Genomic DNA, 13,924 nt, shown 5'->3' on the forward strand with positions numbered 1-13,924 from the left:
TCAGTTGTGGGATGTTGGCATTGCTGGCAATGACAGCATTTATTGTGGGGGATCAAGAGATGCCAAAGATAATAATAAATAAATATTTTGCAACAGATTTTACAAGTGATAACAGAAGTGGGACTCGAGGTGTACCAGAGCAGGATGTGGGACAATTGATAGAGATAACTGTAGGAAAAGATTTGGTTCTAAATAAAAAGATCAGAACTCAAGATTTGCTGATAGGTGGCAAATATGAAACAGATGATCAAACCTCTCTGCCTTCTAGTAAAAGCTGGTCCTATGGTTCACTTGGAGACAAAAGGCATAATTTAGTAGTGTAAATTATGACCCTCAACAGCACATCAAGAGAGAATATAACAGGGTTTTTGACAGGAGCTCATGTACCACATCTGGCCTGACAAATACATTGGCTGGATTTAATAGCGATATTATTTTTTACTACTATGTTTCATGTGTGTTATGCCTGGAGATTACTTATCTGATTCAGTGGCTGTGCCTTTCGCATCAGCCTTTGCAACATCCTCCAGGTCTGGTGACTGTTCAATTTGCTAGTGTGAACACTTTAGGTGGTAGTTCTGCTGCTTTTATTACAAGTAACTTTCATTCTCTGCATTGGATTTGTGCTCTTTCAGTTATATGGATAATATGCTAAGGTTTTTAATCTGTTTTCCCCAACCACATGATATTATTGAAAAAAATTCATATAAAGGCAGAAAATCAGTATTATCTTAAAATGTGTGTTAATATGATTGCACTAAAGAGATTTACAGTTCAAAATTGAGAAGTTAGGCCTATCACTTTTATGTGACCTTTGTATGAACAAGACTAAATGATTGTAGGCTCCAACTTTATAGTAGTTTAAGGTTATAGTTATTTGTTGTCCAAAAGTATGCTTGACTGGTGCCAGGTATACCTATTTCTGGTGATTATGTAATCTACTTCCAGGCCTTCCTCTTGGTCCTTTGATCGGGGCATGAGGAATGCAATCAGCTATGGGTCCCGCTCAGTAAACCTGCAATTCTTTGATTTTTTTTCATACATATGTTGTTTTACAATCAGCTCTGACTGCAATGTTATCATTCAGTTATTTACGGGGCTCAATGGCCTCATTTCCTATTTATTGAGGTGCTTAAGATAGATTATCTCTGGCCTCCACTAATTTGGCAGCTAATTTAAAATTCCTCGAAGCTGAAAATGGAATTCAATCACTTGGTGGTAACTAAAAGTTACAACCAAGAAAATCTCTCTGTCATAAAATTAGGAGCCATACAGTCATCACATGCAACAATTGGTCTATCTTTCTATTTTAGATACTGATAAATCTATTGTATATCTACAGCATTTTCTCTTTATGTTGAACAATATTTTTGAAGTCAAACAAAAGGCTACTTTTGTGGTTTCTTAAAAGTCTTACACAAAGGAATTGTTCTATCATTTTGATAATTTTCCTTTTCATTAAATGAAGTGCTATTCAGTTTGGATTCTCTATCACTCCAGTAATAGGCAGAAAGTGAATACAATTGTGTAATGTGCATCATATAGGAACACCTCACCCAACTCATTATGGGGTGAAATTGAGCCACTTATTGGCAACAAAATACATTTTTTTCATCTGTACTGGTACAGTAAGCTTTTTTCCAGCAAGATCCTGTACTCGTGTTTTATGCAAATTTAATTATAATTCACAGCTGGTCCCATTTCAGAAACAAGCACTTATATCTGAACATAACATAGCCTGATTTTAAAGGGATATAGTGCTGATGAGAATAAGGTACATGAATTGTCATTTGTTTTAAATCATTGATAAGGGGTGGTGGTTGGATGCAGAAAGTACCTTTCACATGCAGATACTGCTCAATTAGGGGTCAACCTTTGTCAATTATATATCTCTGTGACAGTACACACAATCCAAGTCAGGTGAGAGCTGAACTTTTACCACAAGGGATTGTTTTATAATGCCTGTAACAATAAATCAAGCAGACTAGTCCTAACCTTAAAGGGATGTAAAACTTAGAGAACCTCAGGTAGGTAGAAAGCAGTAATTTATTATGAATTGGTTAAAATATAACACACAAACTAAATGCCACAGAATAGGTCTCAAAAAGACTTTATAAGCCTGGTCATGTGAGCAACATGGGAACCATTTGGTCACAGAACAAAGGAATGTTACAATTATGCAACTGTTTACAACAGCAACAAAACTGCATTTTTTTCTTTAAAATCCCAGTATACATAGTGAAGCAGTCTACCATGAAGCTGTACAGTGTGTATTTATTAAGAACCAGAATCAACAAAGTGTTTTGAGGCAAATAATTTACAAAAAGTAGCAGATACATAACTTTTGCAGTGTTTTCATAAAATTAGCCTACAACGAAAAGGGATGAGGGAAAGAACTTGTATCTGATACAGCTCTTGGGGAGACATTGCCATTTCATTTTCATTTAATTCTTTCAGTTTTTAAATTTGAAAAGTAACTCAATTTTCAATTAATCAAGATATATTTTTATGCTGACTTTCATTTGATTTTTAATTTGTGCTTTTTTATATAAAAATAACATAAATCGTAACTTCTTAGATTCAGTTAGGCAAATAAAATTAGAATTAATGGCTCATTACATCCCATTAAAGGGAATATCCATACATTTTTCTCTTTTGCAGTTATTACAATGCATTCTTACATGCATTAACAGAAACAAAGTATCTCCCCCAGTTCCTATTTAAACAATATGCTCAGACAGTGGGCACCATTTTAATCTTCACTTGGCGCAATGACAGTGCAAAGATGTGGGCAAATCTAGTCAACTTGTGATCAATTGAGATTTTAAGGTGCTGAAAAGCCGCGTGTAAATTATTGCTCTGTATGGTCCAACCTATGGCATGAGAACAAACATTAGCCACTGGTAGTGCCAGGGAGGGTAAGGGTCTGTCTCCATACAAACATTCATCTAATATTTTTTTCACCCTACACCCAGCCAACTTTTTTCTTAAAATACAAAAAAAAATTGTTACTTAACACTTAGAGTATTTACTAATGTGAACTACACTTCAGGAAATAAATGGAACTTTTCCACAGATGATAATGCCAAATGTTGTTCCACAAGGCAAAATCTTCATTGCACCAGGAGGAGGAGGTTAAAATTGGGACCATTATCTTTTGAGCCTATATAAGATAGATGCAAAAACTGCATAGGAATCAAACTAATGCGAGTGACTGATTTCTTTTACTAGGTAGCAAGGTTTCCGAAAACAGACACAACCCAGGAAAGAGCAATGCAGATAGTGGAGATGCAGTGCAATAGTTTAAAACCTTGTGAGGATTGAAAACATCAATGCAACTTAAAATGACCTAAAAATAGTCCAATAAACCCCACAACCAATTCCTTTACACGTTATTGGAGTTTATAATGTTACACCCTATATGAAGTGCACCTTATCAAAAGATGACAGCAGAATTACAAAAGTCAATCATTGTCATCTTTATTTGTCGGCCTATACAAGGTTTCACTGCAGCAGTTTTACAGAATTACGTTGAACATTAGCTTTTGTTCCAGGTAACACATTAATTTGAGGAAAGATGAACAAGCATGTCCTGAAAGCGCAGCTACCTTGAAATAAAATTAACCATGTAATTCTTAACATGATATATCCAATAATGTGGAAAATGTAACTATTGTGCAACAGTATTAGCATGTCGAATGTAACGAGGTTAACTCCTCTTTGGTCGTTTCTTAAAAGGTTTGCAACATGTTGAGTGTAACACTCGTACAATAACATGACAAAGTGACGATAATATTTATTAGAACAATAGATCAGTTAAGGGCAGCCTGTTTGCTCCTCCAAGAAAGAGGGTGCTAGCTGGTCACAGATGATTTCTGACCATACCACTGAATATATTGAGTCGAGTTTATCAATGCCCCCAAGGAAGACGTTCAAGTAAAAAGTTCCAAACCCAGTTTGCATTAGAAAATGTTTAACCTGGGTTATGAAAAGGCAATAATAGTTAAAAGTGTAGCTTTCCTAAAGGGTTACTGGAAAAAAAATTACCATTTAGTGATAGTGAGCTATACAGACAAGGATGATCCCAGGTTGATCCCTGATATGTACTAACCTCTGTAGGGTGGCACTAACGGTGTTAGAATTAATTTCAGTACCCCAGGGTAGGGAGCTGAAAAAGGGCCAGATACCCAATCCTAATTGCTCTCCTGGAAAATGCAGGTGTATAGATTTGGGGAGAAGTCAAGATTGGGCTTAGCTGTAATGCTTTAATGATCACATACACTGGCACTCTTTTGGCTCACACAGTATGAAGGATGGACATTTGAGTGATGTACTGGCGGATGGTGTTACTAATGGAACTGTAAGCCAGCAACTGTCAAATACTTTAGGAGAAGTTGGAAGAAAATTTCAATGAAGATAAAAGGAGTAGCCAAGGGTAACTCTACAGGAAAACAGATACTTAATGCCATATGCTTGAACACATAATCTAGCCCAACACTTCAGTGCAGTACTGTTACAGGTGCCATCTTTGATGAGGTGTTAAAGCAAGATCCAAACTTCCCTCTCAGGTAAACATAAAAGGGCTGGATTTTCTTTCTGGGATTGGGAACCCGAAATCTGGAGCAATTCAGGATCCTGACCCTGCTTTTCAACAGCGTCGCTCTTGCAACGCGATCGTAGGATGCAAATGCCCTAATTGGGCAGAAGGTGAGCTTAGCACCCAATTATAGGCGCCGAGCTCCTCAAGGCGGAGGGAGCTGCCTGTCTGGGGATAGTGGCAAAGGCAGGCAGCAGCCATGTTGGGGCCTGCACTGCCTTGCCATGGAGTACAGGCAGTTCATGAAAGGGCTAGGATGGTGACAAGGACAAAAAGTAGCCATAGAGGCCAAGTGAAGGTACAGCGCTCGACCCGGTGCAAGTTGGCCCTTGAAATTTATTTCCAACACACTTTCCAATAAAGTTTATTTGGCTGCGTGGTGATCCTGACAAATGATACTAATGTGCACTAGACTGGTCGCGATTGCAGCAATAATTGAAAATTGCCTTCCCCAATTTCCTTAACAAGGTCCTAAAGGAATTTAATGGGCCCTTAATTGGAAGTGAGTGCCTTCCCCGTTCCCTCCCCCTGCCCTCACATTGACAATTGTGGACTGTCCCAGAGGCGTTGGGTTCCGGAGACGACATCCAGGACCAAAATTTTCAAATTGCGTCCTCTCCAGTTCCCAATCCCGTGGCCCCTTGAAAGTCTGGCCCAAAATATCCCATGGCACCATTTGAAGAAGAGCCAGAGATTTTGTCTGGTGGTTTGGTCAATATTTATCCTTCAACCAACACCACCAAAGACAGGTTATCAGGTCATTTATCTCACTGCTGTACATGGAACCTTGATCTATGCAAAGTAACATGGTTCCTTTCATTACAACGATAACCACACTTCAATATACTTCATAGGCTGAGAAGCAGTTTTGGGACATCCTGAGGTTGTGAAGGGGGCTATTTAAATTAGTTTTCTGCCTTAAATTCTGTAAAAGCAAATACAAACAACGAACACATGCTCAAGATGGTGCTGATGTCATTGCAATATTCTCAGTTTCTTGACTTTCTATCAGTGTCCTTCGTTTATACCAATCCCAAATTACTGGGACAAAGTTTTACTGCATTTCCTCGAGTCCCAACACCTCAATGAGATATGTCTCATTATCTACTTCTCTGGTACATCCTTTAGGCAGATGCTTACTTCGTGCTTGCTTCGTAGATTCCTCCATGCACTGGGGTAAGATAATTGACATTTGATATAACTCACCAAGCCTCCTTCGTCGGCAAACCCAAAGCCTTCACTACCGAGAACGAGAAGGGCACCAGGCGCATGGGAACACCATCACCTGCAAGTTCCCCTCAAAGCTACACATCATCCTGATTTAGAACGTTAGCACCGTTCCTTCACTGTCACTGGGTCAAAAAACCTGGAACTCCCTTCCCAACAGTACTGTGGGTGTACCTACACCACATGAACTGCAGAGGTTCATGAAGCTGGCTCACCACCACCTGCTCAAGGGCAATTATGGAGGGGCAATAAATGCTGGTGTTGCTGGCGATGCTCAAGTCCCAGGAACAAATAAATCAAATGACTCCTTTGCTTATTGGAAGTAGTGACAAGCCAAAACTAGGAGATGTGGGAATTTTTAACAGGTGGATACATTTGGACAGAATCAATAGCTTTACAATCTAAAGGTTTATGTACTGTTACGACCAGGTGAGAAAGAGGTCTAGGGTTCCCTTTCAGCCTTCAACTGGTCTTACTGTAACAGGTTTAATTTTAAACACACCATGTTTTTAGCTCCCCCTTGGTGAATCTTTGTTCACCACTTTCCAATTATAAGGCAACGAAACCTGCACAAACAGGATTTCTTAGGTTTAAAGAAAAAAAATTGCAATTTATTAAACTTAAACTCTAGTTCTGTTAGCACCTACGGATATACGCCGCACCCCATGCTGGCATGCATACGCGATAATCACATGCAAATAGCGACAGAAAAGAGCAGAAGAACAATAAAGTGGAATGGTTTGAGGCAATATCTGAAGAGTTGTTGTTACGGTTCTTTGAGCTCACTGTAGAGTCCTTGATTGTAGGTAGATCTTGCTTTTCATTGGGGCCCAGTATTCATCTTAAACCTTGTTCGCTGTGGGAAACATTTCTCTCTTAGGATTCATGTGTCTTCAGTGGATTTAAAGGCTTGTGAGAAAGAGATGGGAGCAGACAGGAGAGTGATCCTCTCAGTCCAGGAGCAAACAGCTTTCTGCCTAAGCTGTTTGTACAAACTCAAAAAACTCAGGTTGCCCAGCAGCTCCCCCACCTTCGAAGTCTGGTTACCAAAAGTCCATTGTGGGTTGAATGTCAGGGAATGGCTGCTTTGTCCTTCCAAACACCGTCTGCCAATGTCCCTTCCAGCCACGGCTGATCTGTTCAACAAGTCCCCCCCTCACTCCAGTACAGGTTAACATCAATGTTCATGACAAAATTAATATGCCTCATTCTTGGCAGGTTGAGGCCTAGCATGACACTTCCACACCCAGCAGAATGAAATACGATTTGAGAAAAGGCGCATTTCATTAAAAGAGTCGAAAAAAATGTAAGATACAGAAAAACCATGCATTTCTCTTATTTATTCCCATTCATTCATAAATCCTAAAACTTATTACTGCCTGTCTTCTCTAGGTGCCAGTGTTGGTTTAATTGCCCTCTTTTTGGCATCCCAATAAACATGTGGTTCTTTTGTTTTGGGAAGTTTCTCTTCCATTTGCCCATTTCCAACGCTGCCTATGGTCTTTGTTCCTGCTGAGGTAATTTTTTTTAAAAAAAGAGTCAGTAGGGGGCGGGTCTATTGTGAACTCTCTTTCAGTGCTTTGCTGAGTTATGCAAAGGCTTTTGACTTCAGGGGATGGGTGGTTTGCTTTTTTTCTGACTGTGGGGACTATTCTTTGCTAATCTCCCCTTTGTCCCAGAGGACATTCCTGCCTGCAGGTATTTGTGCAGACTCTACTGCACTCCTCTGTGGCACTTTGTCGAGGTGAGGCATCACCCTCACGGTTTGTGTGCCCCCTAGAGGTCTTTCTTTGTCTCTGCAGGTTCCTGTAAATGCCGTTAGCAACTCTGGTAGGGTGCTTCTAGTGTCTGCATTTACGTAGGAGGATGTGGGGTCTAAATTTTCACATTTTTCGGGGTTGGCTAACTGGACTGGTTTTCATCCAGGATTCCTCCAGGACTTCCTTTAACCTGCCCTCTTGGTCACTTTTTCCCCTTCTCTGTCTAACCTTTTGACAGCCTTGTGCCTGCTGTCTCCTTTTGTTCTTGACAGGGGGTTCCTTACAGTTCACCAGCCCTCTGCTGGGGGCTCCTCCTAACACCGGTACAGGACTTAGGGGTGCCTGTTTCACTGTAGGTTGGGGTTTCCCCTCAACATAGCACATGTGGCAACTCCTGCAGTACCCCAGCATATCTTTGTGGAATTTTGGGCAGTCAAACTGCTGTCTTCTGCAGGCTTTGGTCTTTCGTATACCGGCATGTACAGCCATTGTAGTCTCGCGGGCCCTTCTTAATATTTCTCTCTGGTACCTCTGCAGCACCACTAACTGGTGAACTATTGTCTACTCCTTGCTCTCAGGTCTGTGAGGAGAACTCCATTTCCTCATCAGTACCTCATTTCCTTAAATAGTAGCAATCAGGGACTCCCCCTGCTTCACTTTCAGACTGGGCAGCCTGTGCTAACTCTTGCAATACTTGGTCAGCTCTCTGAGCCTCAGCTAGGGAAAATCCATTTAATTCATTCCCTGGGTCTCCTAACATTCCAAAGAAAGTCTCAGTTAGGCAGACCTCATGGTTATCTGCCTGCAGTGCCAATGCAGTCTCCTTTTGGGGGAGCTGGTTTAATCAGGGCCTGATCCACTACACATTCAGGGAAACTGCAGGGATTTGTCTCCTGCCACTGCCCCGTCTCTCTAACCTCCTGCGGTCTTTCTTTCACTACTTTCACCACCTTCACCCCTGCCAGTTCATTACCAAGGAGTAGGTCAACCCTGTCCACAGGCAAACTAGGGACAATCCCTACGGTCACCGGTCCCGATACTAGGTCACACTCCATATGCACCCAGTGTACAGGTACAGGCATACACTGCCCTCCAATACCATTCACCAGCATTTTGGTGTTCACTCCACTCTCTGGGGGAAAGGTCTTGCCTTTTCCTAGGAAAAGGGATCTTGTGGCCCCTGTGTCCCTGAGATTCGCTATGGGCTTGCATGCCCCACTCGAGGGATATGGGGCTACTCTCCCTTCAGACACAAAACTCTGATAATCCTCAGGAACCCTATTAAATTTTCCTGCACTTGCAGTGGTAGACTTCTTGGGACTCACTCTCACTGCAGTTAAAGCCGCAGCTTGTTTCGCTGTGCTTTCCATCATGTTCCCTTCTTCACTGAGCGGGTGTGCCCTGATTAACCTTATGGGTTTTCCCTTTAGTTTCCAGCAGTCAGCTCTTAAATGCCCTGCTTTATTACAATAGAAGCAGACAGGTCTCCGGGTCTCACTCTTGCTCACAGCACCTTCCTTCTTGGCTACAGGAGGGCCCCCTGTGTCTCCTGCTTGCCTTTCACCCCAGGTCTGCTTGGGCTCCTATCACCTTCCCACCCTTTGTCCCTTTCAAATTTGTGGGGGTGACTAGGAATGTTCTCCCCTGGGAAACCGACTAATAAATTAAAGCAAACTCATTGGCCAGGACGGCCGCTTGCCGGGTTCTCTGGACCCGCTGCTCCTCTACATGGGTCTTTATGGAGAGTGGGAGAGAGTGTTTAAATTCCTCTAACAGAATTACTTCTCTGAGATTCTCCTAGCTGAGCTGTACTTTAACAGCCCTCAACCACTGGCAAAAGCCAATTGTTTACTTCTCTCAAACTCCAGCTAAGTTTGATCAGCTTGCTTCTTGAGGGTTCTAAACTTTTGACGATAGGTTTTGAGTACTAATTCATATGCCCCGAGGATAGCATTTTTGGTCAGTTCATAATTTGATGAACTCTCATCTGGCAACAGGGAATAAATCTTTGTAGTACAAGAGGCCAGGTCTCAGCTAGCCATTTTCGCTGCCTTGCCAGTTTCTCAAAGGACACAAGTTTGAGGCAATATCTGAAGAGTTGTTATGGTTCTTCGAGCTCACTGTAGAGTCCTTGATTGTAGGCGATCTTGCTTTTCATTGGGGCCCAATATTCTTCTTAAACCTTGTTTGCTGTAGGAAACATTTCTTTCTTAGGGTTCATATGTCTTCAGTGGATTTAAAGGCTTGTGAGAAAGAGATGGGAGCAGACAGGAGAGTGATCCTCTCAGTCCAGGAGCAAACAGCTTTCTGCCTAAGCTGTTTGTACAAACTCAAAAAACTCAGGTTGCCCAGCAGCTCCCCCACCTTCAAAGTCTGGTTACCAAAAGTCCATTGTGGGTTGAATGTCAGGGAATAGCTTCTTTGTCCTTCCAAACACCATCTGCCAATGTCCCTTCCAGCCACGGCTGATCTGTTCAACAAGTCCCCCCACTCACTCCATTACAGTTTAAAATCAATGTTCATGACAAAATTAATGTGCCTCATTCTTGGCAGGTTGGGGCCTAGCATGACAGTACACACATAAATAAGCAGAGCCTATAATGGAAAGGTGCACTGAACCTGAGCTGAACAGAACTGAATAAACACCCAAGATAATTACAACAGTAGTGTTGAAAGTAATAATTGACATATAAAGGATGCTGTGATGGAACTGAGAAATTATTAGGAGAGAAGAAAACAAAATCAAATGAAACTAGCTATGAGTATTAAGTCAATTAACTTACATATTCAAAGATTTATTGTATACTTGTTCATATCTCCTTAAAATAACGTGTTACCAAATGTTGTAACCAGCTGTTTAGAGAAGAATTTTGCCAGTTCTCAATGACAATCCAGCAAGCCTCAGTAAAAGGGATACTCATCATTTAATTTCATGTTTAGGTCTCATTCCCTCTTTCGTAACTGATCTATTAATCTTTTCATTTACAGTGCAGGCACACAAGCACAGAGAAATACAAACCTTGGACAACAAAAACATTTAAATTAAGTGCAAAAACAGAAATTATAATGCTTACATTATATATTGCAGGCAATATTTGTACAAAGTGTCTTTTGAAGTTTGTGGTATGCATCATCATCATCAATATTGAAACAATAAGCTAACGAAACTAGATACTATTTTTGTACAAAGTCAGCAAATTAGGCAAGATATTAAATATATTTGTGTTACATACCATTTTCACTCCATTATCAAAAGGAAAATATTTTAGTGGTTGTCATGTGAGTCCTATAAAACTACTTTGCCATTAATCAGTGAATCTATAATAGTGGCAATCAAAGTTCATGGGGAATCAGAAAAAAGTGCATCACCTTCCTATGTAAGGCACCTGTAGCTTTGTATCATCCCAGAAAAAAATCCAGCATAAAACTTCTTACCTGTTAAAGCCACATTAAAGTTGCAATATCTCTTGGTTGGCATGCTAGCCAAGACTCTGAAATGTAAGAATCATTTCCCTTGGGTGCCTTCCTCCCCCTGCCCTGACTCTTCTCATTTTCTTCCATTTCCATGGAATGAACTCTTCCATGTCCTGACCCATGGATTACTGGGAGGCCGACCTCCGTCAGGGAAGGCAAATTGAGAAATTCAAGTCCTTCTTACAAAGGGCCACAACTGTAGCAACAGCTGATAATGAACCAAAATTCATGAAATGTTCTAATCAGCTGGTACAAGAGAAAAAGGCCAATTTCTAAACAAATAATAAAACGAGACTTTTTTAAAAAATAAGGACTGGGTTCTGGTAATCTTACATTGTTTAGATTTTATTGTTAATCTTGAGTTTTTGTCCAAAAGGGTTACTGCAGCTTTAGTCATTATATTGAACCCATCGAGCTCCCCAAATCCTTCAGTAAAAGTCACTGCTTGATGTTTTAGAAAAATTAAACAAAATAACTCTCAATTTGGGGGTCCATGACCACTGTTGAACTATCAATGTTGGCATGCATGTAGCATCCACAACAGAACGGCAATTAGATATTAATTAATCTGTTAGAAATGTATACATTCTCTCCAGATCAAATTTAAAATGTATTTTGAAGGCATATAAGATGTCTTAATTGAATGTGGCAATTGGGATCTCTCTAAATAAATTTTCAGGCTGTTGTGCATGAAGCAGACACGTGGAGAAAGATCCATTGCTGACCTCTGCAGACCAACAGGCTTGTGGTAAATAACCTGCTTATAATTACTCATTAGGGATACTGTGGTAGATGTGATCATGAGATATGGTGATAATTACATCAACATTTCTTTCTTTCTCAAATTAATTTTCTGTGTTGATGATTAATAATTTTTTTGTTGCGATCACAGAACAGAAAAGCAAATCAGAAGAATGTTGCTCTTCATGTGAACTGCTTAATCTTAGCTAGGTCAATTAAGCTGTGTTCAGTCTGGCTGCTAGATGGTGTCCAAACTTCTCCACTTGAACTATACCACTTGTTGGTCAATCATGGAGTGGCATTTTTTCCACAAATGGAAGTGTGTGCAGCCAGAGCAATTTCCTGCTGCAAGTGACTGGCAACAGGAATAGGGACAGAAAGTGCGAAGAAGAATAAGAGACAGAGAAAATAAGTCGAATGACAAAGAGTCTAGCCACACTTTGTGAAGGTATATAACTGAAATCAGAATGAGCAACAGAAGCTTTCCTTATCTATAAAAACTCTAGACTTTTTAAAAACTATAGTGTGGATTGAGGAACAGTCCTTATAGGAGCCAAGTATCTCACGGACGGTATATCTTAATGACATCCTTTATAACTCGCCTGCAGATGGGGCAGCAGGCGTTGATCTGTTTCTTCAGCTTAAGACCACAGTCGTAGCAGAGACACATATGTCCACAGGTGTAAATAACGGTGTCGACCTCACTGTCGAAGCAGACGGCACACTCTCCATTTTTGCTATTCGGGGGTTCAGGCGGAGAGAAAGATGGGGAGAACTGAGGGCTCAGTGGAGAGCTGGGCGCAGTCACTGTGGGAAACAGGAAAAACATCAATTTTTACCCTAAACAATCAAATAACAAAATGGCACTGGAAAGCATGCATCCTGAGTGTGCACTGTATGAAGCAGGACAAAAAGAGAGTTTGCAAAGGTTTATGACAACAGTAAGAAACTATTATGCTTTATTGACATTATAAATAGACATTACGATTAATCTTGAAAGCCTTTCATGTTACACAACCGTGGCATCGGGTCTTACATTTCTAAAACAGGAGAGTGTTGAGGGAGTACACTTTCAAAAATGCAAAAAACTGTCATATTTTTCAAGTTTTCTATCCTTTGTAATTTGTTGCTATAAAAATTCCTTTATAGATGACCATTAATGAGTTGTCATATTCCGCCGACTTAATATTTTAAAATTCGGATATGTGCAGCTGACTTAAAATATTTAGTGACTGTCACCACATCTGCGGTTGCCTCGCTATGGCTCTTGTTCCACTTTTGTTTCTGGGCTATGCATGTTTCCATTTTGAGAGTGTTCATGCCTATTTGCTTTGACAACACCGCATTGCACTGCCAAATCATTCCTTGTCCAGGAATGATGCAGATATTTATTAAAGATAATACACAATACAGTAGTTATTAATAAATAAAGGAAGAAATGAGCAAAAGTCAATTAGTACAAGAATCTGCCTTGAAGGTTTAAGTCTACATACAGTAGTACATGTTGAAAACGCATTTTGCTACATTACGGTAATAGGTTTAAGAATGCATTTTATGGTTTGAGGTAACCTTTTCAATTGCTTATAACTCATTATTGAGAACTAACTTTTGGTAGAATCCACTTGGAAGGTTTTATGGGGTGAAGAGATAAGCAGGATTGAAAAATAATTGATAAGATGCAATGATTTGTAACTTATAGAATAGATGTTTAAAATGCACATACCTGGAACATGCTGAATATCTATTTTAATTTCTTCATTAGGCTAAGAAAAGATATTCCATCAATTATTGCAGCTAATATAAAAGGGAATCCAAAAGTCTTCATAGGCATATAATTAGTAAAATGGTATTAAGAGGAGGGGTGGGGCTGATTATGGACCAAAAAGGAGACCACTGCATAGCGGCGGAGGGAGTGGGTGAGGTACTAAATAAATACTTTGCATCTGCCTTTACCAAGACAACCAAAGTCATAGTGAAGAAGGAGGAAGTTGAGATACTGGATGACCTAAAAATTGGTAAAAAGGAGGTACTTGAAAGGCTAGTTGTGCTTAAAGTTAAGAAGTTACTAGAACTGGAAGGGATGAATCTGATGATACTGAGGGAAGTTAGGGTGGAAACTGTGAAG

At 40.3% G+C, this 13,924-nt stretch overlaps 1 protein-coding gene across 3 annotated transcripts in view; it reads right to left on the reverse strand.

The window, feature by feature from the left end:
* Window positions 1-2,045: 2,045 nt before the first annotated feature.
* neurl1b (neuralized E3 ubiquitin protein ligase 1B) overlaps window positions 2,046-13,924 on the reverse strand; it is a 95,917-nt gene continuing 84,038 nt past the window's right edge. For all 3 annotated transcript variants that reach the window (XM_068043414.1, XM_068043413.1, XM_068043412.1), the window contains one exon: window positions 2,046-12,606. In XM_068043414.1, coding sequence (XP_067899515.1) covers window positions 12,362-12,606 — 245 coding nt within the window. In that variant the 3' untranslated portion in view covers window positions 2,046-12,361. The remainder of the gene's footprint in view (window positions 12,607-13,924) is intronic.

The sequence above is a fragment of the Heterodontus francisci genome, chromosome 12 (genome assembly GCF_036365525.1).
Source record: "Heterodontus francisci isolate sHetFra1 chromosome 12, sHetFra1.hap1, whole genome shotgun sequence".
Taxonomy (NCBI): domain Eukaryota; kingdom Metazoa; phylum Chordata; class Chondrichthyes; order Heterodontiformes; family Heterodontidae; genus Heterodontus; species Heterodontus francisci.